We start from the raw sequence: 26,088 nt of genomic DNA, 5'->3' as shown, positions 1-26,088 counted from the left end.
CATTTAGTATGAATGGGAAATGGTCTGCTGTCGAAGATTTTTTTTTGAGTCACTCTGACATTCAAGTGATGCGTTTCCTATAATCGTCCATGTTTGATTGTTTCTTTTCTCTCCTGTTTTTGCTTCTCTCTATGCACTCTTGCCCCCTCATCTCTCTCTTCCATCTCCTCATACCTCTCTTCCATCTCCTCATACCTCTCTTCCATCTCCTCCTACCTCTCTTCCATCTCCTCCTACCTCTCTCTCTTCCATCTCCCCCTACCTCTCTCTTCCATCTCCCCCTACCTCTCTCTTTCATCTCCTCATACCTCTCTTCCATCTCCTCATACCTCTCTTCCATCTCCTCCTACCTCTCTTCCATCTCCTCATACCTCTCTTCCATCTCCTCCTACCTCTCTTCCATCTCCTCATACCTCTCTTCCATCTCCTCCTACCTCTCTTCCATCTCCTCCTACCTCTCTTCCATCTCCCCCTACCTCTCTCTTCCATCTCCTCCTACCTCTCTTCCATCTCCCCCTACCTCTCTCTTCCATCTCCCCCTACCCCTCTCTCCCATCTCCCCCTACCTCTCTCTTCCATCTCCCCCTACCTCTCTCTTCTATCTCCTCCTCCTCTCTCTTCCATCTCCCCCTACCTCTCTCTCTTCCATCTCCCCCTACCTCTCTTCCATCTCCCCCTACCTCTCTCTTCCATCTCCTCCTACCTCTCTCTTCCATCTCCTCCTACCTCTCTCTCTTCCATCTCCTCCTACCTCTCTCTTCCATCTCCCCTACCTCTCTCTTCCATCTCCCCTACCCCTTTCTCCCATCTCCCCCTACCTCTCTCTTCCATCTCCCCCTACCTCTCTCTTCTATCTCCTCCTCCTCTCTCTTCCATCTCCCCCTACCTCTCTCTCTTCCATCTCCCCCTACCTCTCTTCCATCTCCCCCTACCTCTCTCTCCCATCTCCTCCTACCTCTCTCTTCCATCTCCCCCTACCTCTCTCTCTCTTCCATCTCCTCCTACCTCTCTCTTCCATCTCCCCTACCTCTCTCTCTCTTCCATCTCCTCCTACCTCTCTCTTCCATCTCCTCCTACCTCTCTCTCTTCCATCTCCTCCTACCTCTCTCTCTTCCATCTCCCCCTACCTCTCTTCCATCTCCCCCTACCTCTCTCTCTTCCATCTCCTCCTACCTCTCTCTCTTCCATCTCCCCCTACCTCTCTTACATCTCCTCCTCCTCTCTCTTCCATCTTCCCCTACATCTCTCTTCCATCTCCTCCTACCTCTCTCTCTTCCATTTCCCCCTACCTCTCTTACATCTCCTCCTCCTCTCTCTCTTCCATCTCCCCCTACCTCTCTCTTCCATCTCCCCCTACCTCTCTCTCTTCCATCTCCTCCTACCTCTCTCTCTTCCATCTCCCCCTACCCCTCTCTTCCATCTCCTCATACCTCTCTTCCATCTCCTCCTCTCTCTCTTACATCTCCTCCTACCCCTCTCTTCCATCTCCCCCTACCTCTCTCTCTCTTCCATCTCCCCCTACCTCTCTCTCTCTTCCATCTCCTCCTACCTCTCTCTCTTCCATCTCCCCCTACCTCTCTCTTCCATCTCCCCCTACCCCTCTCTTCCATCTCCTCATACCTCTCTTCCATCTCCTCCTCTCTCTCTTACATCTCCTCCTACCCCTCTCTTCCATCTCCTCCTACCTCTCTCTCTTCCATCTCCCCCTACCTCTCTCTCTTCCATCTCCCCCTACCTCTCTCTTCCATCTCCTCATGCCTCTCTTACATCTCCTCCTCTCTCTCTTACATCTCCTCATACCTCTCTCTCTTCCATCTCCTCATACCTCTCTTCCATCTCCTCATACCTCTCTTCCATCTCCTCCTCTCTCTCTTACATCTCCTCCTACCCCTCTCTTCCATCTCCTCCTACCTCTCTCTCTTACATCTCCTACCTCTCTCTTCCATCTCCTCCTACCCCTCTCTCTTACATCTCCTACCTCTCTCTTCCATCTCCTCCTACCTCTCTCTCTTCCATCTCCCCCTACCTCTCTTCCATCTCCTCCTACCTCTCTCTTCCATCTCCTGCTACCTCTCTCTTCCATCTCCTCCTTCCTCTCTCTTCCATCTCCTCCTACCTCTTCCATCTCCTCCTCTCTTCCATCTCCTCCTACCCCTCTCTCTTCTATCTCCTCCTACATCTCTCTTCCATCTCCTCCTCATCACTCTTCCATCTCCTATCTCTATCCCTCTTCCATCTCCTCCCCCTCCTCTCTCTCTCTCCTCCCCCTCCTCTCTCTCTCTCTCATCTGTATCTACAGAGGAGCTCAGGCTCAGAGCTTCAGGAGATCATGAGGAGGAGACAGGAGAAGTTGGCTGTCAACGCTGGTGACTCGGGGGTGGAGTCTTTTGACGAGGGCAGCACCCACTGAGCCCCCTCCCTCCCTCCCTTTGATGTTGTTGCATTGTCACCCCCCCCCCCCCCCCCCCCAGGCGGCAGATGACCATGCAGAGTTTGTGGAGATAATGCGTCGCAGACAGGAGCTTCTCGAGTCGTCTCCATAGCAACATACACCCCCCCCCCCCCCAATCCCCCCACCACTCCTGTGGACTGCCTGTACAAAAGTACGCGTCGTTGAGTAAAACCACGAAAAAAGGAGAATGATATTCCGCCATGTTTGCCTGATATCAATGTGAAATAGTCGTGGAAACTGTTGTTTTCTGTCTTGGCTCAACGTAGTTGATCAGGAGGTCTGTGGTTATTTTGAAAAAAAGAAAAACACTGGAGGGCAGATTTCAGCATCAGCAGGGTTTTCTGTTCCAAAGCAAAAACCTCTCAGTATTTATTTACTCAAGAGTTGAATTTAAAGAGTTGCTGGTTGTGTTGCTTCATGTTATCGGTGGGGAAACATGTGCAAAACTAATAAATGGTTTCACAGAGGCAGAGACATGGAATCAAACGATTTAAAAAGAAATCAAAAGAAATAGCCTATTGAACGTGTCCGTTGAGTTCTGCTGTACTGAAATAGTGTTTCAGAGGAAAGAAATTATTATTATTGTGAATAACAAGACTGATGAATATGATCATTGTGTATACATTTCCGGTTATGTTGGCAAAGAGAACTATGATATTTATATACAGTACATCATCCTTATTTTTTATTTAATGGTCATGCCAAAAGAGTAATTTAGTTTAGCCGATAACTGATTTATATATATATATATATATATCAGTTGACTGATGACACTGAAATCACAGTGAAGAAGTTAAAGTAATGATTGATTCCTTTCCATGAAATGCACAATAACTTTATAACAACTTGTACTTTAATGAATATGCTTCCATCTGTCACTCTTCAGATTATGGTATTTTTCAGGTTCAGTACAAGTCATGCTCGCATAGGATGTTGTCTGGAGTGTCACAAGTGGCTACTTTGCTACAGGGATCTTTTCTTGTACAGCTCGAGTAGGGTATATTTAGATTTGACTATCAGCATTTTTGCACAATAATAAATGTATATCTACCGTAGAGGTGAATCAAGGATCAACTCTCTAAAAAGAAATCATTCATTATCGCAGTTCTAGTATTTTTGTAGATCCGTGTTTTTAAAAGGGAGACGTGCTCAAGTGTGTACTGTGACAAATTCTTCGGTCTGCACAGACGTGGCCAATATTTCGCTGCAAATCACTTTGTCATCCTTTCTACAACTCGGAGAGAGAAATCCATTTTCCGTTAAGTCTTTCCATCTTCGAGAAGTCACAAGTGTCGCCATCTTTAAACCAAGGGCTGATTTGTGGGGGGAAAAGCAACTCTCTTATATTCATCACAATACTCAGAGGGGAAGCGGTAGCATAATGATACAGGGGTTTGGACAGAACCGACGCGCCGGATTCTGGGGTTTACGGTCTTAATCTACATAGCATCAGGGGGTTTGAAAGCTATGTGGTGGGGATTTAAAAACACAAGATTCTTGATATCCTGTAAAATCAATCCCGCAAAGAAAAAGTACAGTACAGACCAAAAACGGAAAACGCATTCCGTTGACAAGAGACTAAATACATTTTAAACAAGCATTCCTGCGTTAAACAAGCACTATACTTCCAACGCGTGGACAACTACAAGCACTGAGACTGTTATCGTTGGGAAGGACTTTCTCTACATGTTCTGCTATTACAAGAACACCCACTAAGGACAGAATGTAATTTAGCAGTATGTATATAAATGAGTCTTAAATGCCTGAACATAAGATGTATAGAATACTAATCGGACGCTACATTTTCTTCACATGCTTCACATGTCATTGATTGTACGGCAGATTTCCAGCTTTGCTCTTAATTGTTGGGATCTCTTGGGCCAGTTTTCTTAAAAGACGGGTTGACGTGAGCCATCGCATGTTGGAAAGGGAAGAAACGAAGTAGGCAGAGGTGAGACGATAAGTTATGGTACATTCCGCTGGCCTCATTTAGGGTGACGAGAGGGCCTTGCCAGAACACTCTTTCACCAAGGACTTACGACAAAAAGGGCTTTCTCTTAGGGCCATTTGAGACCTTTTCGGGCCGGTTTTGGGATTCACCAACCGTCCCAATAAAACATATATAATTAATATTATATTATAATATATTGTCTATATTCATATCTTGCCCGAAAAGGTCTCAAATGGCCCTAAGAGAAAGCCCTTTTTGTCGTACAGTAAGTCCGTTGGAGAATGAGACCCACTGTCTGTATAATGCTAATGATAAAGCTATATAGTGAAGCTGTAGCGTGGTCCACTTACGGCATAATGGCTTTTGTTGACATTATTTCTAAAGGAGTAATTTTTTGTTTTTGAATTTGTCCTGGGACTCAAAGATTATAGGTGTCAACTGAAAAATAATACAAGTGCTGTGTTATTTGGAAGAAATTGTTGCATTGCAAATTTCCAATTGTATGTGTATAGTTTTCATGGTGCCTTTTTCCACATAAATCTGCTAATTCTGCAATAAATACTATTCCAAAAGTACAGTTCTCACAGCAGATATGTTTACGTTTGTTCATTGTACTTCGCCTCAGTGATATTATTGCATGCTTTTGAAGAGGGTACATATCCCAGTGCTTTTGATATTCTGCATTATTATTATTATTATTATAAAGCTACCCTCCCCCCCATGTATTGACATTAGCAAGAATAACTGATATTGCAACATTTTATTTTTTTCCAACACGCACACACACACATACATTAAAACTCTGTGACAGCGATCCTAAAGTACGAGATCGTCCTTCTACGTTTTTTAAGTGACACAATGCACAAGAATGGCACCAAATGACATACAAGTTTGGACTGGACACACACTGAGCAAGAGAAAGAATTGTAAAACGGTGTACAGTGCCTAGCTAATGTAATGTCTATATATATTTTTCTCGTCAGTTATAGACAACCGTACCAAAAGTGCGTTTCATTGGCCCGAGGCCAGGTTATCCCTCCTCCACGGACAGTGTCCGTCAACACCGATGACGAGGGGTTGAAGATGCACTCTTAAAAAGAAAAGATGCTGGGTGAATGTTCCGAACGTCCAGCTGTTCATATCAACAACACCATAGCCCCCCCCCCCCCCCCCCTCTCAAAAAAATTATAAACAACTTAACTTAAAGGTTCTGGGTCATGTAATGCTCATTCATAATACACAAAAATAAAAACGGAACAAAAACTAAATTAAACAAACGTAGAAAGCAACAAAGTCATTTCCACAAGAATTACTTTGTAATAACATGTAGAAACAAGAATAGTTACACAGTAAGTAAGTAATATGTACAGCACATCTTGACCTAGTGAAATGTAACCTACTGTGAGAGTATAGTGGTGAAAACGCCCCCCTGCTGGATTGAGAAAAAAACTAAAAACAACAACCTCTAATCTCTTTTTGAGTGGTCCTCTAGTCAATAGACACAGGCATGGACTTTCAGTGTGAAGAATCATGATGAAAAGGCCTGTATGAAATAATTCTTACCTTTTTTACCGTAAATTATCCCCTTTTTGAGAAGTAAACATAGACCTGTCCGATGGCCTCAGACACCGCCGGCTCATCTGCATTCCTGTGCACGTTGGTGGATCTTTCACCGTTTTCTACAACCTGGATACAGCGTATGGCCAAAGTAAAGGAAACTGCAGCATTAAAGCCCCTACTTAAAATGCTGTTGGGTACCTTTCGTGGGTTTTGTCGTAGTTAAACCTATAGGTGCCCACGGGCAAAATTTGACTTTAGGGTAAAATATTCACCACATAATCTAACTTGATTCAATGTAATAACATCTACAAATCTATTTTGAGACAAATGGCTCATTAGAATACATATTATGCTACAGTCTTTTCAATCGATAGTGATCCCGATTTCAGCATGTAAAGCACCGAACTGAACACGGGAGATTCTGGAATGGCACCTGATACAGTAGTCGTGTTATCTCACCGTCGTTATAAAGCAATCGTTCTATAATCTATATCTGAAGTGATTATTCTAGAGAAGAAATCACACAGGTCACAGAGGGCAGCCTTGCCTTGTGCTTCCATTATTTTTAGAATACCTTCTGGTACATCTCATTGGCTATTCTCACCAGTTAGCCTACCTGGAATTCTCAACATTTCATGAGGGTTTTAATATTTCTTTTTTCTCTTCATTGCCTCTTGCGGAGACGAGTACAATGTTTTGCTGTATGGACGGTAAATTACATAAAGAAAAATAACTTGATAGAGTTAACGTCGGTACAGTAATCTTGTACTCCGAAACAGAGATATGCTCGTATGAGAAAGAAGATATTCCTCTGTAATAATTTCCCTACCGTGTGGGAATAGAAGGGAGATATTAGGTCTCTAGATCTGATCAGATATCACATCTTTTGATATTATTGGCAGTTCCCTTGCCTCTGTAATACAACCAGTCGCTATCTTTAGACCAGCTATGACGGCTCATGTTTGTTAAGTGCGCGATATGATCCTTCTCCAACATGCAGCACTGATAAAAAAAAAACACCATTGTTGCAACCAACACGTACCCTGGGAAAAACGAGAGGGTGAAATGACATGGTAAAAAACAAACAAGAAGGAAAAACTCTCTTCCGATATGAGTTTTGACGCAGATACTTCGGGTAGAAGAGAGCCTGCGGTGTGTTGGACCGCACGGTACGCGGACAGCGCGGGGTACAGTAGTTCTCCACAATCAGAAAGCAGCAGGCAATTGTCCTTCGGGGGGAAAAATCGTCCTCTCCTTGTCCTCTTTCAGCAGATCGGGGCAGTCAGTCCCAAGGCCTCAGTGCAAATACAATAATAGTCTAGTCTCTACGACCGCAGTCTCCGCAGCGTCCAAACAGGCCTCCTTTCCACCCCACGCGTCTTCACGGCAGTTGGTCGCCGAGGCGGTTCAAAAAGAAAAACGGAAAGGAAAGGCGTTCCCATGACACCGCCTCCCGCAGGACATTTCAGTGTATTGAGCTCATACTGTACAGTGTGTGTGCAGTAGCGGTAACCGTTCCGTTCACTGCACGTCGGAAACCCTGGCCGTCCCCCGAGCGGTGGACGCAGTGGTTAGTCGTCAACATCGTTAGCCCCGTCACGTAAAGGGGCGGCAGTGTAGCATCGCAGCGTTGGTGGCGAGAGTCGGGGCTGTTCTACCTCTGAATCCTCACGTTCCACTCCTGGGGGGGGGGGGGGGGGGGGGAGAGACTGAGGAATACTGTGTACAAAATGTGAACACTGAAAATACTACCGATGATGATGATGATGATGATGATGCGTTAGAACAAACTTTGAACCTGATAAAAACTACTTTCAAGCACATGAATGCCACCTTCTATTGTTAAAACCAAGGCAGGCAGTCGGGGGTGGGGGGAGGGGTGCTTGCTGTGTGCTTGCTGGTTTTTCAGCTAAATCCTGAGATAAAAAAAATACCTAAATCATAGCCTAATGATACTCGCTGACCGACCAATCGACTCTCTCAGTTCCATTGTGTTTGCCGCCCTCACGTCTGTCTGAATGAGGATTGTTCCACCGTATCACAGGTCCCTTTTGTTTGTAGACATCCATTCATTCGGCGTGGGCTCGTATTGTACGCTAAAAACAGCTCCAACCCCCCCCCATGTACCAAGTATGTACTTTTTCACATGAGAAAGTCCCGTTTGAGTGGGCAGGATTGTGGTTGAATATATGTTCAATCGGTGAAGGCTCCTTTAAGGCAAGTTCCACCCCATGCTTAACACCAATTCGGGAAAAAAAAACAATTGGTTTATTTTCTCTTTTTTCTTCTTCTTGTGTCATCAGATATCTTGTCGTCTTTTTTTTCTATATTTCTTTTCTTTTTTGGTATCGATGATGAAGCGGATCTCCGTGCAGAGAGAATGGATGCCTGACACACAGGAGGTTGGGTGTATTCACAACAACCTGGAAAGAGAGGACAAACCATAGTGAGAAGTCAGCCGTGTTCAGTCTTTCATTACGGATAATAACGACTCAACCCGTGTGTGTGTGTGTAAAGCATACGGTATAATCTAGCAAATGATGCTGAAGTCTGAAGCTGAAGCCTTGAGCATCCCGGATGCGTCTATTCGAAAGGCAACCGGTTCATGCATTTTGCGAATCTGATTGGCCACTGACGTTTCTGGTCATGTGACATGTGCGCCCAATCGCGTGACGCGCCCATTTCCGCCTCGACCAGCAGCAAACTACCTAACGCCTAGTTTATCACTGGTTAAATCTTTCGAAGTTGGTTAACACTTTGAGTGCCACTCACGGCTTTTCTCGGGTTTACGACCCGACCGTTGAATGCCACGGGTATTTTATTTATTTTTTTTATTATTAGCGATCTGAAATCATATTGCATCACGCGAGCCTACCGTTGGAGATCCAGGGACCGCCGGCGCTCAGATGTGAAAAAAGTGCCCCTTATCGTCTCCCAGATGGTAAATCACCCTTTTGGAATGGACTCAATGAAAGTGAATGGGAGAACGGATTTCTGACTCCACATTTTACTTCTCACTGATGCAGCCGGGGTCTACCAGAGTTCATTCTGGAGCCTCTGAGCCACACGGATCATGTGTTATACTGTACACACGATGGATCAATACATTTATCGATTTTTTCAAATGGCGATCGGAAATTGGAATAAACCATTTGGATACCATCTGACCTCAGGTAAGGAATCTATGTTATCAGTGTTAGGATAATCAGACTCGTTTTCACTGATATATAAGCGTTTATGTGATATGTGATATGGCTGTTTTGACTGTAAAAGCCATGAGGAAATAAGTGCAGCGATTATCAGCGCACGGCACGAGCGTGCGTGCGCCCACATATACTATCGATCATCTAGCGTTTATTTGAAAACGATTCATAAATAGGCAGACAAATGACAACGTTCTGGAATATTCCAGTAAAAGGCGATTATCATAGGCATGGGTTGTTTTTCCCCGGAAAACGGGTGATTTTCAAAATGCTATCAAACGGAAATGAAGCGATAAAAATACAATCTGCCTTGCCAATGTTGACTGGAAAATGAGTCTTTGATAAGCGACGGGCAGATTAGACACATAGCCATAATTTAAAACATAGTTTAGGCGATATTAACGTTAACATTGGCCGTGGATGGTGGCATTCAACGGGGTAAAAAGGAAAACACGGCCCGGCACTGAAAGTGTTAAGGTTAGAGTTTGGAATCAGGGCTGGCATTCTATCGCCATGCTCTAAGACAAACTCTAACCTTAACCAACTTTTAAGTTAAATTAGAAAACATCACTTGTATGAAGTAAAATATTTTATGCTTTTTTTTGTTTAGCAATTTCTTCCTCTGTTAAGAGTTAAGTTTAGAGCACAAAAAACAAACAAACACATGTCTGTTTAAAAGGATACGTTGATACTTTGAAATTTTTAATTTTCAGATTGTGTGAAAAGGTTTTTATCTGCTGGTTCCTAACGGGGATTGCCCATAAGACCGAACAACAGTCCGTTATCCTAAAAACAAAATCCATTGCTCAGAAGTGGCATTGCCCCAATTGTTAAAAAGGAGGTCCATTAGTCCAGCACTCGGTTACCATTATATTTAATGTATTTTGATGTGCAAACCATGTGGTGTTGATTCAGTAAAATCCAAGGTATGATACAATTAAAATAAAGCCACACATCTCTCTCTCTCGCTCTCTCTCTCTCTCTCTCTTAACGCAACAATACAAATCCATCTACATCTCTATGCCCGACTTAGAGAGAGCTTTCATCCTATCTATCTTGGCACGTATTTCAGAGTTGGGAGCTTAGACCCCGCGGTCAGGAGGGGCAGATAAGGGAATATCTTTTAATCATCCCTTTGTTTTGGTTCTCCACCCATTTATTTCAAAAGTCAGAGGCAGAGGGGCTACAAAGACAACCAGAGCTTGTACTGCATCCAGAGAGCACATAAACATGCTGCTCAGTTCAGTTATTATGATAAAACACAAACATGTTGCTCAGTTCAGTTATTATGATAAAACATAAACATGCTGCTCAGTTCAGTTATGATACCACACAGACTATTGATGCTGCTCAGTTCAGTTATGATAAAACAGTTATTGATGCTGTTCAGTTCAGTTATGATAAAACACAAACATGCTCAGTTCAGTTATTATGATAAAACACAAACATGCTGCTCAGTTCAGTTATTATGATAAAACACAAAGTTATTAATGCTGCTCAGTTCAGTTATGATAAAACACAAACAGTTATATTATCGTATAGCTTACGCTCTGCTCGTAGTGGAACCTTATCCCTTTCAATCTAATTCTGAATAAAATTTCTCCACATGTACACACCCATCCGCCTGGCCACACCCACATCCGCTCCTCTACATAAGTGGGGACGTGGCCATACTAACAGCTCCTTCCCTATTTTAACCACCGACAAGTGTCTGTATACACCACTTGAGTTTAGGGGGGGGCGAGAGCTCTCTTGTTCGATGCCCCAGTGGAGACGTATCATTCTCCCCCTCGAGGTGTGGCAGGGAGTGTTGCGTCTCCTTGGGGTCCCTTGTTCTCCGGTGTTGGGTTAGAACCGCCGACCCTGAGACAAGATGCCCAGCTATCTGCCGCATCGGATGGTGGCGCCCGTGGCAGCCTCCCGTACGTGAGGGATGCGAGTGACGTGGAGGGAGGTACGCAAGGGGAGTTGCTTGCCTTGTTCCCCGAGCTCATGGCGGCCGCCGCAGCCGCTAATGGCGTGGCGTTGCCACAGCCTCTGCCTGCACCTGTTCCTGATGACATGATAGGTCATCTCTGGCAACGTCGTCCTGTGAGAGAGACGGGCGTTGTCTGCCCATTTTCCCCATCAATGGAGGCCTACGTGAAACAGGGACAGGTAATCTCCCGCATCACTGGCCTTACCCCCGCCTACGTGCCAGTCACGCGGGTGGCGGGTTTGGTCCAGGGGCTAAAGGACGGGGTGCCTCGGCTTGATAGCCCGATGGCATCCATACTTTGTCCCGAAATGGTGTGGGAGCTGTTGCGAAAGCCGATTCCCCAAGGGAAATCGGCTAGGCAGATGGCTAATTGGAGTGACCAGGTGTACATCGCCGTGACTCAGACCCTAGCTGCGACTTCCAACATTGCGCAGCTAGCGCGCTACATGTCGGGGATGATGGCGGGCGGGTCGATATTGGATGACCATCAGCAATATCTTCACGCCCAGGCGGCTGGAGCCATCCTGCACCTAACCCAGCTGCAGGCGATAGCCGCGGGGAAGGAGCGCGCCCTGGCCACTCCCAGTGCCACCTTTGGCTGGAGCAGGCGCGGGTGCCGGAGCAGAAGAGGATTCCCCTGCTCACGGCCCCCCTCTCCGATGCTGGGCTATTCGGGTCGGCCATGCAGCAGATGACGGCAACCTGCAGAGAGATGGAGGAGGAGCGCTCTGTGCTCCAACCCCATTTCCCCCGACCCGATGCCACCGGTGATGTCCGGAAAAAGCAACGCCGGCAGAGGACCGCGACCGTTGCCTCCGCCACCACCGCCGCCGCTACTGGACCTTCGGCGAAGAAGGCCAGGAGTGGAGGGAGTGCCTCGTCCGCTGCAGCCAGCCGCCCCACGCCCAGAGGTAACGGTAGGGATTGACGTGACCAGGCTCCCCAGAACCGTTCCTCCGGGCCGGCTCCCCGTGGGGGCAAACACCGCGCTGCACGCGCCGCTAGTGACTCCCCATAATATAAATTTTTGTTATTAAATAAAAGGTCCCTCCTGGTGAGGGACTGTTTTTTGTTACAAAACGTGTGTTTATTCTCTATATATTGGGGATACGATGTATAAACCCTCACCTAGCTGTGGGGTTGTGTGTTTTCTTAGAGAGTAGGACAGTTTTCTTGAAAATTGTTCTGGTCGCTATATATATGTGTGCTTAGCAAGGCCTGTGGCTAGCACTCGGTCGAAAGACTTGTCTTCCCTCATCATGAAGAAGACTGTGTTCTTCTTGCAGTAGTAAGAGTGAACTTTACCTTTTTTATCTGAGGGGGTTGTGTGTATTCTGTTACGTTTGGGAAACATGGCATCGAGTCCACAACCAGGTTAGAGTGTTAGCCTACAGAAGTAATCATACTGTATATTATGTAGCTTGTACCGAGGTCTTTGACCCTCTCTTTAAACGTCTGTGTTTTCTCTTTACTTGGTGAAGTACATAAACACGGGTGACGTGTTCGCACATGAGCCTAAAGCCTTGTGTAACTGAGGGGTACAATTCCCTGACTGTATTGATAAGTATGGTATCATTAAACCACTACCGCTTTATGTACTTTAACTACTGGCCATACAGTACACGATATCTAAATATGATGAACACTTTCCCACAATGAAATCGGTTCCACACAAAGGTAATAATCAAATATTTAATATAGCAAAAGGTACATATGATATTTACTATTACATTTATGATTTGAATGCACTTGTAAGGCAAATGAGTACTCGTAGGCAAATCAACACTGAATGTCCAATCTCTGGTTACGCAGGAAGCAAGTATACAACCTGGCTCTTAGGGAATTAAATCTATGGTACTCTTAATGATATAGCAGGATATTCTGGAAGGGGTCCTCCCGGTTGTTGGCCGGTAGGGGGGGTAGGAGAGCCGTCGGTAGTAGACCGTCTGGTCAACGATATCTAGGGAGACTTCAAGTACAGAAGACAGTGCAGTAGACTCTTGATCCGCAGATGAATACACCTTGGTTCTCTTGTAGGCTGTAGCTCCACAGTGAAGAAGAAGCTAGGCGACCTCAGTCTCTCTGAGCGCCGACTCAACTTGACTCCTCTCGGGGGTAAATCCAACACTCACAGGCATCGGCGATTATCCGCTCCACAAATCACAGTACCAAAGCAAATATATTCCAGCCGCATAGGGCTCAGCAGTCGTCGGGTAGGTAATCCAGTGTACATGTCCCTCGGTCCTCGTCTAGATCTCCTCGGATGAAGGCGCCATGTGGTCGGCCCAGCCTGGTTAAGACTCTAGATAACACGAGGAAGCGTTGGAGATGCTGGTCACTTTAGAACTCTAACCGCACGATGCACCATACACGATAGACTATTATTACTTAATAGAAATACGTCGCACTCGACGGTACAGTGCCAAACTCGGACAATTCAGCTATTAATTCGCACGAAGTCTCGATGCTATTCTAAGGCCAAACAGGCCATACTACACCGCACGCGGTATCGTGGGTGAGGCTTCACGTTCTGTTACTAAGTTGGGTAGAAGGGTAAGGACTAAGGGTTAAGAGGACTTCTACATTTACTTGCGCCATATTTATATGCACGGTGAACAAATAGTGCCACTCTCATTTCGGTAGCCGTATCCCTGAGCGGAGCCGGGGCTAGTACGGACATGTCTCGTCGGTACCTTTGAACTTGACGTCAGGGGCTGGTCCCCTGGCGCCTGGTCCTTTTGTCCAATAAGAGAATGAACTATTATGGGCTATAGTAGGCTAAAGGGATATTCCGTGTATATGTACAAGGAATATACAAGGGATATCAAACGATATACAAATACTACTCAATATATATCAACAAATAAATATATATATTCGGTTTAATCTGATCCTTCGTAACACCTTGTATAAAAAACCCGTTCGCAAACGAGTTTATCGTCTGTGGCTGGCGTGCAGATGGTTGAGCTTATCCTAGTGGATATACGCTTTTTCATGTAGCATGCTAGGTAAACTGGTATCATCGCTGCTTGTTTGTTTTCATCGTATCCGGGGTATGGGGTCATAAGGGGGTGAACTGATAAACCCCTCCCCCCCTTTTTTCTGATTGGCCAGGGGGTTGGACCTCCTGTTCTTCGGTCCCCTGTTCCCTGGTCCCACGCCATATTTGGGCAGGTGGGTCACGGAATTCCCCCCCGCCATAGTATACGTCACTGGGCGCGTTTCTATTGGTTGTGAGGCTTCCGTGAGTTTTTTTCAAGCTCCATGTTGTGGACCGCTGTTATTGTCAAGATTGAGTTATGTGGTGCGTGGAAACTTTGTTTTCTGCTCTGCGCTCTATTGCATATGTATTGAGCTTTTGGTCACGTAGCTCAATGTTACATATATCTTTTCAATTATTACTCACGTGGGAGGTCTCTCTGGGGGTTCCTGTCCCCTCTCTTATACAGAGCAGGGTTGACAGGGTTTTTTCCCCTCAGACGCGTCATATGGGACCCATATCTGTGTATTTTGGCCAGCTTCCTGCCGCTCGTCCCAGGCGGCATGGAGGGTAACGTTATCTGGGTTCTTGTTAGAATTACCATTGATGTGTTTTGGGTCTCGACGTGTACATAGTGCTGGCCCTGGGGCGTGAATATTAAAGGCAACCAACTTGTGTTCAGCTTTTCTCTGATTGGCCGCGACCCCCTCTGCGTGCCCCCCTGTCTCCGGAGGTCTCGTAGTGGTGACCGGAGTGCCGGACGTCCCGCGATGATGTCGGGGAGTTCGCGACCCTCTCTGCGCCGCCCCCTATCTCCCTGTCTCCGGCTGTCCCTGAGCAATGACCGGAGTGTTGAATGTCCCGTGACTAAGACGGGGAGGACGTGACCCTCTTTGCGCCGCCCCTGTGCCTCAAATAGATCCGCTATCAGCTCTATCTTTAATCTTTCAAAATGTTCAGTTGCTATCGCTATTTGCTTTATCTTTAATCTTTCAAAATGTTCAGTTGCTATTGCATGCACTCATCTGTGTTTCACTACACACATGAGTGCATGCTTACCAACTGCCCGTCTGCAACACTACTATCACCAACATCTAAGAAGGGAGATCCCCCCTTGAATGGCCCTTCTAAGGTTTCTCTCCTCCACACTGCCTGTGGAGCTTTTTTCCCTATTGTTAGGTTTTAGTGAGTTTTTCCTTACCTTCGCGTGGGGTATGTCTGGGAGTGCTTGCATTCTTTAATTTTTAATTTAAATTTTTTGCATTCATCTAAAAATGTTTGACCTTATGGTGTTCTTGTTCTGTTCTTGACTTATTGTTATGTTTTCTTCTTGACTTGTTTAAAGAAGACCTGTACGGCCCATGGGGACATTAACGTGTGTTGTCGGGCCTTATAAATAAATGTGATTTGATTTTGATTTGATTTGACCCCACGCCGCTAGCCCGCCCCCTTTTGCCGCGAGCGCGGCAGGAACCTTCAAGTTCCCTGGTGCAAAATAAATCTGGTATGTTCGTTTATGACGTTAATTAATAATAAACACTGTTAGGACTCTTAATAATAAACACTGTTAGGACTATCTGACTCTTAATAATAAACACTGTTAGGACTATCTCGATTCACTACTGTAACTAGAAACTGTACATTGTAACGTTATATAATGTTATTTCGCATCACGCGTCACTGTACATCAGTGGAGGCTGACGCCTGACTGATTAACTAGAAACTGTACGCTGTAACGTTATATGTTATTTCGCGTTTTTAACGTCAGTCACTGTACATCAGTGTGGAGGCTGACGCCTGACTGATTAACTAGAAACTGTACTCTGTAACGTTATATGTTATTTCGCGTTTTTAACGTCATAAACCAACTACTAGATTCACTCGTCACTGTACATCAGTGGAGGCTGCTGAAGCGCCAGATGGGCGATGCGGTGGTTTCTCCCCGGCTTCCGTGCGCCGCCGCCGGCTTGACTCGGTCCAGCTCCAGCAGCAGAGCTCTCATATGACAGAGCTCTCATATTTTGCGAATGCATAAACTATATCTTAAATTATGGCTATGTGTCTAATATGGCTGTCGCTTATCAATGACTTCGCGACAGCCATATTAGACACATAGCCATAATTTAAGATATAGTTTATGCATTCGCAAAATATGAGAGCTCTGTCATTGAAGTGGGTGGTGGCAGCGTAACAGCGTTCACCCTGATGTAAAGTAGCGATTTTTATTGTTTTGTCATGACAAACCAATTACATAATCCAACATATGTGTAAAGAAACAACATATTCCAGTTAACGGTATATTTTTTTAATGATTCATTACGGTATAAATTAGGTTAACTGGAGCTGCGTATTGCTGGCTCTCATATTTGCGAATACAACAGCGTTCACCCTGATGTAAACAAAACAAGTCATTGCGACGGCCAACGGAAGACGGCCGCTGCCGCAGGCGGCGCAACTCTCTGCCGCGCGGCAGCGCGGTCACGTGGCCGTGTGGCCAATCAGAGAAACGCTGAACGAAAGGCTGAACACAAGTTGGTTGCCTTTAATATTCACGTGGCCCTGGGTGCTTCTGTGTGGAACCACGCATGGGCTGGCGCGCCTTGGTTGCTCATTATAGAAACAGCGTTTTTTATAGAGCAACTAGGATGGAGATTTTATCTCTTCCGAGCGCCAGTGTACTAGGTTAGTCTCGACGAATTCTCGCTCATCTCTGGGGTGAGATGACGGAGTAGATCAAAACATTGGCGGAGGGGTCTCACGCCCATGGGGTGGGCCACCGGGAGCAGTGCGTTCATGTTCTGACTGTCTTGGTGGCGCTCTCTGTGATGTTAACCCGTTGTCCACCGGGGCGCAGATCTGCTGTTCTGGTACCCTGAAGGACTTTGTGCTTTTTCGGGGGGAAAATGCCAGGTTGGCCCGGGCGTCGCAGGGTTTGATGTTATGGAGGTGTTTTTCGTGGTTACGTCACTACGAGTTATCCTTCACTGTTGCTTGGTCCATATTGTGTTGTACCTTGCGCTGTGCTAAGGAGCCTGGTCCTTCTCCATTATTTTTCGCCCCTCTCTTCCCCTGCTTGGCGGGGCTGGGAGGGGGCTGTCTTCTATTGTACCCCTCTGGCATCCCTGTGTACGTCCCGGTCCGCCGGGCGAAGGGTCCGGACTCGTTCTCGTTGACCTGTTGGCCTGGGTTAACCCCTTCTTGAAAACTGAAACGCTTGTACTGCCTGTATAGCCGGTGTATACGCGCTAGGGCTGTCCCCGACTAAGGATTTGGATAGTCGACTATGATTGGACGAAATTTGCCGTTAGTCGACTATTAGTCGATCAAAAAATAAATAAATAAATAAAAGTATAATATATATATTATATATATATATATATATATATTTTTTTTATCATTCCATTTGGGCTGTGGGGGGTGCTTAATGTCTGAAGGAGTTGACTTAAGGCTTCTTGTCCTCTGCAAAAGCATGCAATTGGTCCACTGATGGATACATCTTGATATTTGTCTAGTCTAGTGTGTTCATTAGATGGGTGAAATCCTCTTTCAGTGCCTCTGTGCCTGTTTTCTTAGGCAGTTAGCCTCTGGTATGTGTGCCATTAGCGTTATCCACGATTCTAGGCCTCTTTTCTTTTGGAAAGAATGATATAAAAAAAAAATATATATTTTTTTTTTAATATTTTTTTTTTATTTTTTTTTATTCGATTTTTTTGTATTCGACTAAGAGGTTGGCAGTCGACTACGGCTCCTTTCGACCGATTAGTCGACTAATCGACTAATAGCGGTCAGCCCTAATACGCGCAGTTGTGTTTCTGAGTTTTTTTCTTGGGGGGGTTAAGGGAACAACCGCCTCCTGTTAAACTAAACATAGGGGGGTGGTTAGTTCCCCGGTGTGTTGGTAGCGGAGTCGACTCTTGGGTTAGGCCGGGCTTGACCGTGTCTGCCTGCGAGTGTGCCCCCGCACTTTTCATGACGTCTGCCAATCATGTCAGCCTTCTCTGCCTCGGCCTCTCTAGGGGGTCTGGTTTTTGTGGAGGCTGCGACATGGTGCACAGCATACCGAACGCCCCTTCCACCGGGGTGCTGTTCTCAGTAGACCCCTTAGGCGCCTGTCTAGTCCGCAGTGCTCCGGGCACTGGTCGAGTTACGCTTTTGACCTGTTGCCAGGATTGAGGGATCAACCTCTTGGGGGTTGTCTCCCCGGTGCGCCGTCTGGCCCCACAGTGTTATGGGGGTGTAGCCTCTGTGGAGTGCTTCAGGGCGGCGTGCTGTAGGGGGGAAGGGCCTGCTCTTGGATTGGGCCCTGTCCGATACGCTGGCGATGTGGGGGGTGGTGTCACTAGTGACCGTCTGGTGGGGTCTCGATGCTGCGGCATCATTGGCCTCACCAGGCCCCCTTTTCCGGGGGGTACTGACCCTCAGGCTGTTCCTGGGGCTGGGTCCTCCTTCGCGCTCCGCTGCTACGGCCTTGCCACAGGGTTGGGTTCTTGACCTTTGACCCCGTGATGTTAGGGGCTGTAACAGGTTTTTTTCCTTCCCGTTCGTTCCCTAGTGGCATGTGGGATGCGCGCCTGTGTAGTCGCGGGTCCTTCTGTGTGAAGGTAAGTCCCACGATCTGCTCACCCTGTGCGTTGAGTTGCTAAACCCTCTTCGCACAGTCGGATCCGATTCCCTCCCGTCCCCCTCTAGGGGGGTCCGGGGGCTCGGGTCCTCCCCGGTTCTGATGGTTGTGGGGGGCCTCAGCGGGTACATTTGTCGAGCTTCCGCTCTGCTCAGCTCCTGTGTTCCACTACGAGCAGAGCGTAAGCTATACGATAATATAACATACGGTTATCCTATAACCATAGTTATATGAGTATAGCGAGCGCTCTGCTCGGACTCACTGAGGACCCCGTGGTCTTCGCCTTCGGTGGTGAAAGACTTGGGAAGGAGCTGTTAGTATGGCCACGTCCCCACTTATGTAGAGGAGCGGATGTGGGTGTGGCCAGGCGGATGGGTGTGTACATGTGGAGAAATTTTATTCAGAATTAGATTGAAAGGGATAAGGTTCCACTACGAGCAGAGCGCTCGCTATACTCATATAACTATGGTTATAGGATAACCGTATGTTATTAATGCTGCTCAGTTCAGTTATTATGATAAAACTCAAACAGTTGTTGATGCTGCTCAGTTCAGTTATTATGATAAAACACAAAACAGTTGTTGATGCTGCTCAGTTAAGTTATTATGATAAAACAGCAGCAGCTATTAACGACAATTCTATGGATTTCTGTACCTCTCAGGCTATGGATGATAAACGTTTGTAAACCTTACAAGTAGGCTACTGTGCCTCCGAGGACAAAATTTTTATTTTAATAGGAACACAGACTGGGTCATTTTATTAATCTGCAAGTCAGTAACAGGCTTGTGAGAAAAGAGACCCGTTTCAACACCCCCTGGTTACCTACTAGAATCTATGTAATGCAAAGTTTGAGCAAACAACTAATGATGATAATTAGACATCCGCTCACTGTCCATGGTGCTGAAATATGCAAACAAAATAGATAGGATGAAACTGCTCTCTCTCTAAGTCGGACATTAGATGCAAACATGAGGCATTGTGAATGTGAGACATGTAGATGGATTTGTATTGTCGTGTTAAGAGAGAGAGAGATGTGTGGCTTTATTTGAATCATGTCATACCTTGGCTTTTGCCGAAACAAAGCCACACGGTTTGCACGTCAAAATACATGAATTATTAAGGGCAGAAAAACGTCAGTGTGTGTATTTTTGGGATAACGGACCGTTGGGACTAACAGACCTCCTTTTAAACTACCGTAATCGGGGCAACAGCGCTTCTGACATATGGGTTTTGTTGTCGGGATAACGGACTGTCAGACCAATGGGCCTTCGGGCCAATGAGACATTTGTCGGCCTATTGAGCTGTCGCAATACTGGGCCACCGGGCCTATGGCCTGGCCCCTCCTCAACACGGCCTGTTAGCTGTTAGCTGTTAGCATTCCTCATTGAAACCATGGGTCACAGCTAGCTGAAAGCTTATTGCCGGTAGGTGGTTCATGGTTCAATTATGAATGCTAATGTAACAAGTGGATTTTAACCTGGGACCATACATGTAGGATCCACAGGCGGCCGCACTAACCAGCTGAGCTAAAAGGTCAGACCTGTAAACAGACGCTAGTTGACTGCGACCGACTCGTTAGTAGTTTACAGTCAAATGCAGAAACCCTTTTCCTGTCTGGTTAAAACTCAAATAAAAAATATCAAAGATATATCCCTTTATCCCTTCTTTGTCTAAAGGCGTCCACTGTCAAAGTATGTAGCATTTTCTGTTATCGTTTGTTTTGTCTTGTGCGTATTTATCGGTGCAGTCTGTTCCGGGAGGGCGTCTCTTACGTCTACAGGACTCTCCTGTCGTTATGTCTTGCTGACGTTCTCGTAGATGACGTCGCTGGTGATGGACTGCTGCTTCTTCTTCTTCCACATCAGCAGGACACACTGGTGGATAAACACGTACTGCTCCTACAGGACAGGAGGGGTGGTACAAGAACAGCAGCTACAAGTTAGAGTCAGTCACAGAATGCAGAGAGAAATATCCTGCGGCTCGTGATCCTCCACGATGTGTGTAGGAGGCCCTCGACCTGGCATGCCGTGTGTAGGAGGCCCTCGACCTGGCATGCCGTGTGTAGGAGGCCCTCGACCTGGCATGCCGTGTGTAGGAGGCCCTCGACCTGGCATGCCGTGTGTAGGAGGCCCTCGACCTGGCATGCCGTGTGTAGGAGGCCCTCGACCTGGCATGCCGTGTGTAGGAGGCCCTCGACCTGGCATGCCGTGTGTAGGAGGCCCTCGACCTGGCATGCCGTGTGTAGGAGGCCCTCGACCTGGCATGCCGTGTGTAGGAGGCCCTCGACCTGGCATACCATGCGGCAAAGGGAACCGCTCCCGCCTACCTCCGGTCAATGGTCTCTAACTACACACCCTCAAGACCCCTACGCTCTACATCTTCTGGCCGTCTCAGACCCACTCCTATCGAAGCTCCGGGAGGGTCATCAAAGAGAAGTCGCCTATTCTCAGTCCTTGCCCCACAATGGTGGAATGAACTACCCACCCCAGTTAGAACAGCCGAAACCCGTCCAATCTGTCGCCGTCGACTAAAGACGCACTTCTTCAACCATTATTTGAAATAATAAAAAAATAATAATAATAATAATAAAAAATTAAAAAATCTAACCCTAACTAACCTTACTGTCATGCACTTGTCCTAATAAACTAATCTACACTGTAGCACTCAACACTTTGATGAACATTGTTACTCAGCTGATAGAGTTGTACCCTTCCTGATGACTTGTCGTACAGAACTTGTAAGTCGCTTTGGATAAAAGCGTCAGCTAAATTACTAAATGTAATGTAGGAGAAATCGACTGTTCTTATGTGTATACCGCCACCTAGAGGCTCCGATTTATTCTGTAATGAGGTTACTGACACCCCTCGCTCTGTAACGACGCGGTGGCGCGATTTCTTTTCGTAGCCGCAGTTTGCGAAGACGCTCTCTGATTGGCTAGCCCGCGTACAGCGAAGACCCTCTCTGATTGGTTTAGCTCCGAAGGGCTCTTCCGCCTTGTACATATATATTCTCTGCTTCGAACTGGTTATGCTTTGGCCCTCTTTCGAAGTGAGTTATGCTTAGAGTTTATCTTTAGAGCAGGGCGATGGACCACCAGCCCTGATTCCAAACTCTAAGCATAACCCACTTCGAAAGAGGGCCAAAGCATAACCACTTCGAAGCAGAGAATATATATGTACAAGGCGGACATTTCTATCCCAGAGCCCTTTGGAACTAAACCAATCAGAGAGGGTCTTCGCTGTACGCGGGCTAGCCAATCAGAGAGCGTCTTCGCAAACTGCGGCTACGAAAAAAACTCACGCGCCGCGGTAGCAGCGAACACTGGCTCTACTGTCTCTGTAGCTAACAAGCACTTATGGACACATAAGAGAGAGGAGCTTGAGCAGTAATGTGACTGCCTAATACATTTATTTTTCTCATTTCTCTTATTTGGATATATAAAAAAAAAATTACTTTTATATTTCTTTTTCATTATTTGTTATATTATTTTTATTTGTATTAAATTATAATGTAAAATATTGTAAGGAAGGGGCAGGGCGTTTTTTTTTTTTTTTACTTCCCCCTGTTCCTTCTCGAACACTTATTGTATGGAAAATAGTATTTCACTATTTACCTTTTTGTTTTTTTTAAACTTGTTGTTTTATGTTTCTATGTTCGAGACAAATAAAAAATCAAATCAAATCAAACACTGTAGCTTTAATCTCTTTGAGGAGTCAGTGGTTTTCAAGCAGCAATGGTTTTCCAATGCCAATAATAGATTATTGCAGGGTTGAACACCAATCTCTTATCTATCAGTAGTATTTTGACACAGTGAAAAGAGTACAGAAAAAGTTTGCTGGTTGATAATGTAGGTGCAGGAATACAGCGTCTCATCAGCTCTATGTTCGTCTGGCCAGTATTTTATTTAAGATTTGGACATTGGGATGCATTTTCTGTTTCATGTAAGACCGCCTACACAAGCTGCTATCCCATAAGTAATACTAACTATTGATTGATTGATTGATTGATTGAAAACTTTATTAACAGATTGCAGAATGGGTACAGTACAGTACAGCTCAATAAGATACTTCAGACACTTTGGTATAACAGATATATCAAGATCTCCAACCATTGTCAATAAAGTTGTACTGTACATGTTTTAATGGATTTTTATCCTTGTCTTATTGTTATGATTTTATATGCCTTTTTGCTTAACTCTATGTTTTGCTTTTAACTCTGTATGTAATAATAATAATAATAATAACTATTTGTATAGCACCTTTCATACAGGGGATTGCAGTTCAAAGTGCTTTACATCAGTAAGAAATAAGACATAAAATCAGTGTAAAACAAGCAGCAAGAGCAAAGCATAAAGTGGGATAAAATAGTGCAGATATATTAATCAAAATCATATCAGAACCTCACGTTATAGGCTTCTTGAATTTCTGTAATCTGTTACAAAACATAATAAAGGTCATAGTATGCACCCAGCGGATAGTGGGGCGTAGAAATAAAAGAAAAAATAAGTAAGATAATAGCGAGGGTAAAATGAGCACAAAGTGCAGACATATACAAATCACAGTTTTTCACATTAGGATCGAACATCCCAACAGGCCACTTTGTTTATGATTTGATTCAGTTTTAGTAGAACGTGACCATAAATGAGGGAAACCTCAGTTGCCTTTCAAAGGTTTGAATTATAACACGTAGTGTTGACATTTTGCATTTTTCCCCAGGACCCCCATTACTCATTAAGAGAAGGACCAGACGAGACACCTGGGTCTTTCGGGAGCTGTGGTGCCGTCATTACCTCGGTCTGAACTATGCACAGACGGTGGGAGTCATTACCTCGGTCTGAACCATGCACAGCCGGTGGGAGTCATTACCTCGGTCTGAACCATGCACAGCCGGTGGGAGTCATTACCTCGGTCTGAACCATGCACAGCCGGTGGGAGTCATTACCTCGGTCTGAACCATGCACAGCCGGTGGGAGTCATTACCTCGGTCTGAACCATGCACAGGCGGTGGGAGTCATTACCTCGGTCTGAACCATGCACAGCCGGTGGGAGTCATTACCTCGGTCTGAACCATGCACAGCCGGTGGGAGTCATTACCTCGGTCTGAACCATGCACAGGCGGTGGGAGCGCATCATTACCTCGGTCTGAACCATGCACAGCCGGTGGGAGTCATTACCTCGGTCTGAACCATGCACAGACGGTGGGAGCGCATCATTACCTCGGTCTGAACCATGCACAGCCGGTGGGAGCGCATCTCCGACACCAGGCCCAGGATGTCGGTGAACTCGTGCTCTCGGATGTGTTGCATCAGACGGTCCAGAGCCATGAAGGTCCCCGTCCTGCCGACGCCGGCGCTGCAAGGACACCGATAACAAGAGTCAAAGGACAGGAGGACAAGACGTACCGGTGGACACGTTAAATGGTGAATGGTGCATTTATATAACAGCTTTTATCCAAAGCGCTTTACAATTTGTTCCTCAAATTTTTTACCCATTCACTCACACATTCACGGCGGAGGCGACCATGCAAGGTGCCAACCTGCTCATCAGGAGCAATTAGGGGTTCGTGCATGTGTCGTACTTAAGTGCTACAGACTTAAGTTGAGCGCTCGTCTGGTAATCGAAAGGCCCTCGGTTCTATTCCCGCTCCTCCTGGGCAGCGTGTCGAAGTGTCCTTGGGCAAAATACTTAACCCCTAACTGCTCCTGATGAGCAGGTTGGCACCTTGCATGGTTGCCTCTGCCGTCCGTGTGTGAATTAATGTGTGAGTGAATGGTTGAATATGAGAAAAAGATATTTCAAGCGCGTTGGATAAACGCGCTATATAAATGCACCATTGCGTGCATATTAGCATAGTAGGTAATACTATAGAAATGGTAGACTAGTAAAATACTCTTTTCTTTCATTTCAGATATTGATTGAAGAAGAGAGTTCTTAGTCGACGACTGAAATTCTGATGAGGTGTCATTTCGGCTGTGGTACTGTATATTGATTATGGTTGTACCTTGACTGTGTGGTTGATAATATGTTACATAAAACATGATTCATTAAATCCATCTACAATGTTGGCATTATATATATAATCCTTTTAAGACTTGACTTTCAGGAGAAGACCCGTCTTCTGGCTTCTTGCCTCCTTCTACCCCTGTGTCAATACTGGGACGCTCGCCAGTAGCCATTACCGTACTCCTCTACTTGGCTCTATTATTCAATGTAGTCTCCACGACTCGATACATTACTGTAAATAGCGCAATGATGGATTTACAGTATATCAGGGGGCTCGTCTGGTAATCGGTCGTCAGCAGAGCGCTCGTCTGGTAATCTGACTGACGGTTCCTGGGTTCGATTCTGGCTCCTCCTGACTTCATCACCAACGTGTCCTTGAGCAAGCCACTTAACCCCCAACCGCTCCTGACGAGCCAGTTGGCGCCTTGCATGGTCGCCTCCGCCGCCGGTGAGTGTGAGTGTGTGAATGTGTGAATGTCAAGTTGTAAAGCGCTTTGGATTAAAAGTGCTACATAAACGCAGTCGAGTGGTTGGAAGACTCATTAAAATGCGCTATATAAATGCAGTCCATTTGCCATTTTATAGGGACAGTATAACTCTCGACACACTCTCGACAGCTTTCACGGTAAATTAACAGTTGTCTCGGTTTGCGAAGAACGTAAATGTAATCTTGTTTAAATGAAAATGTTGCGTTGTTTATACGTCGGAATGAGTAACGTACTTCGCTCTCCGTACTACTGTATGGCCCTTGCTAATGTGGGTGGGAGACCCCCTTCCTCCCTCACCTGCAGTGGACTATGACGGGGTCTTTGGTCCTGTTGGCCTGCTGGCGGACGATGTGGACGAACTGGAGGATGCTCTCGATGGCGTTGACCGTGGGGACGCCGTGGTCCGGCCAGGACGTGTAGTTGAGATGCAGGACGTCTTGAGTCTCGTCGGCCTGCAGGGGGCGACAACGCGGGGATGAATGTGGAGGGTTAATGACGGCACTGTGTGCCCTGGAGACTAGCTGTAGAGGACAGAGCCCTGACGACTAGGAGACAGAGCCCTGGAGACTAGCTGTAGGGGACAGAGCCCTGGAGACTAGCTGTAGGGGACAGAGCCCTGGAGACTAGGAGACAGAGCCCTGGAGACTAGCTGTAGGGGACAGAGCCCTGGAGACTAGCTGTAGGGGACAGAGCCCTGGAGACTAGCTGTAGGGGACAGAGCCCTGGAGACTAGCTGTAGGGGACAGAGACCTGGAGACTAGCTGTAGAGGACAGAGCCCTGGAGACTAGCTGTAGGAGACAGAGCCCTGGAGACTAGCTGTAGGAGACAGAGACCTGGAGACTAGCTGTAGGG

At 46.2% G+C, this 26,088-nt stretch overlaps 2 protein-coding genes across 6 annotated transcripts in view; one reads left to right on the top strand and one right to left on the bottom strand.

Annotated features, from left to right (window-relative positions):
• The window catches only part of eps8a (EGFR pathway substrate 8a, signaling adaptor), a 128,302-nt gene extending 123,350 nt beyond the window's left edge, over window positions 1-4,952 (top strand). For all 4 annotated transcript variants that reach the window (XM_084330598.1, XM_084330600.1, XM_084330599.1 and 1 more), the window contains one exon: window positions 2,300-4,952. In XM_084330598.1, the coding sequence (XP_084186724.1) occupies window positions 2,300-2,410 (111 nt within the window). In that variant the 3' untranslated portion in view covers window positions 2,411-4,952. The remainder of the gene's footprint in view (window positions 1-2,299) is intronic.
• Window positions 4,953-7,043: 2,091 nt separating this feature from the next.
• Window positions 7,044-26,088, bottom strand: part of ptpro (protein tyrosine phosphatase receptor type O) — an 84,751-nt gene continuing 65,706 nt past the window's right edge. For both annotated transcript variants that reach the window (XM_084330093.1, XM_084330094.1), the window contains 4 exons: window positions 25,533-25,687; window positions 23,961-24,096; window positions 20,518-20,643; window positions 7,044-8,386 (listed from right to left, as the gene is read on the bottom strand). In XM_084330093.1, the coding sequence (XP_084186219.1) occupies window positions 20,539-20,643; window positions 23,961-24,096; window positions 25,533-25,687 (396 nt within the window). In that variant the 3' untranslated portion in view covers window positions 7,044-8,386; window positions 20,518-20,538. The remainder of the gene's footprint in view (window positions 8,387-20,517; window positions 20,644-23,960; window positions 24,097-25,532; window positions 25,688-26,088) is intronic.

The sequence above is a fragment of the Notolepis coatsorum genome, assembly GCF_963971535.1.
Source record: "Notolepis coatsorum genome assembly, chromosome: 15".
In the NCBI taxonomy this organism is placed as follows: domain Eukaryota; kingdom Metazoa; phylum Chordata; class Actinopteri; order Aulopiformes; family Paralepididae; genus Notolepis; species Notolepis coatsorum.
The sequence above is the reverse complement of the archived record's forward strand: the minus strand, read 5'-3'. Positions and strand labels throughout refer to the sequence as shown.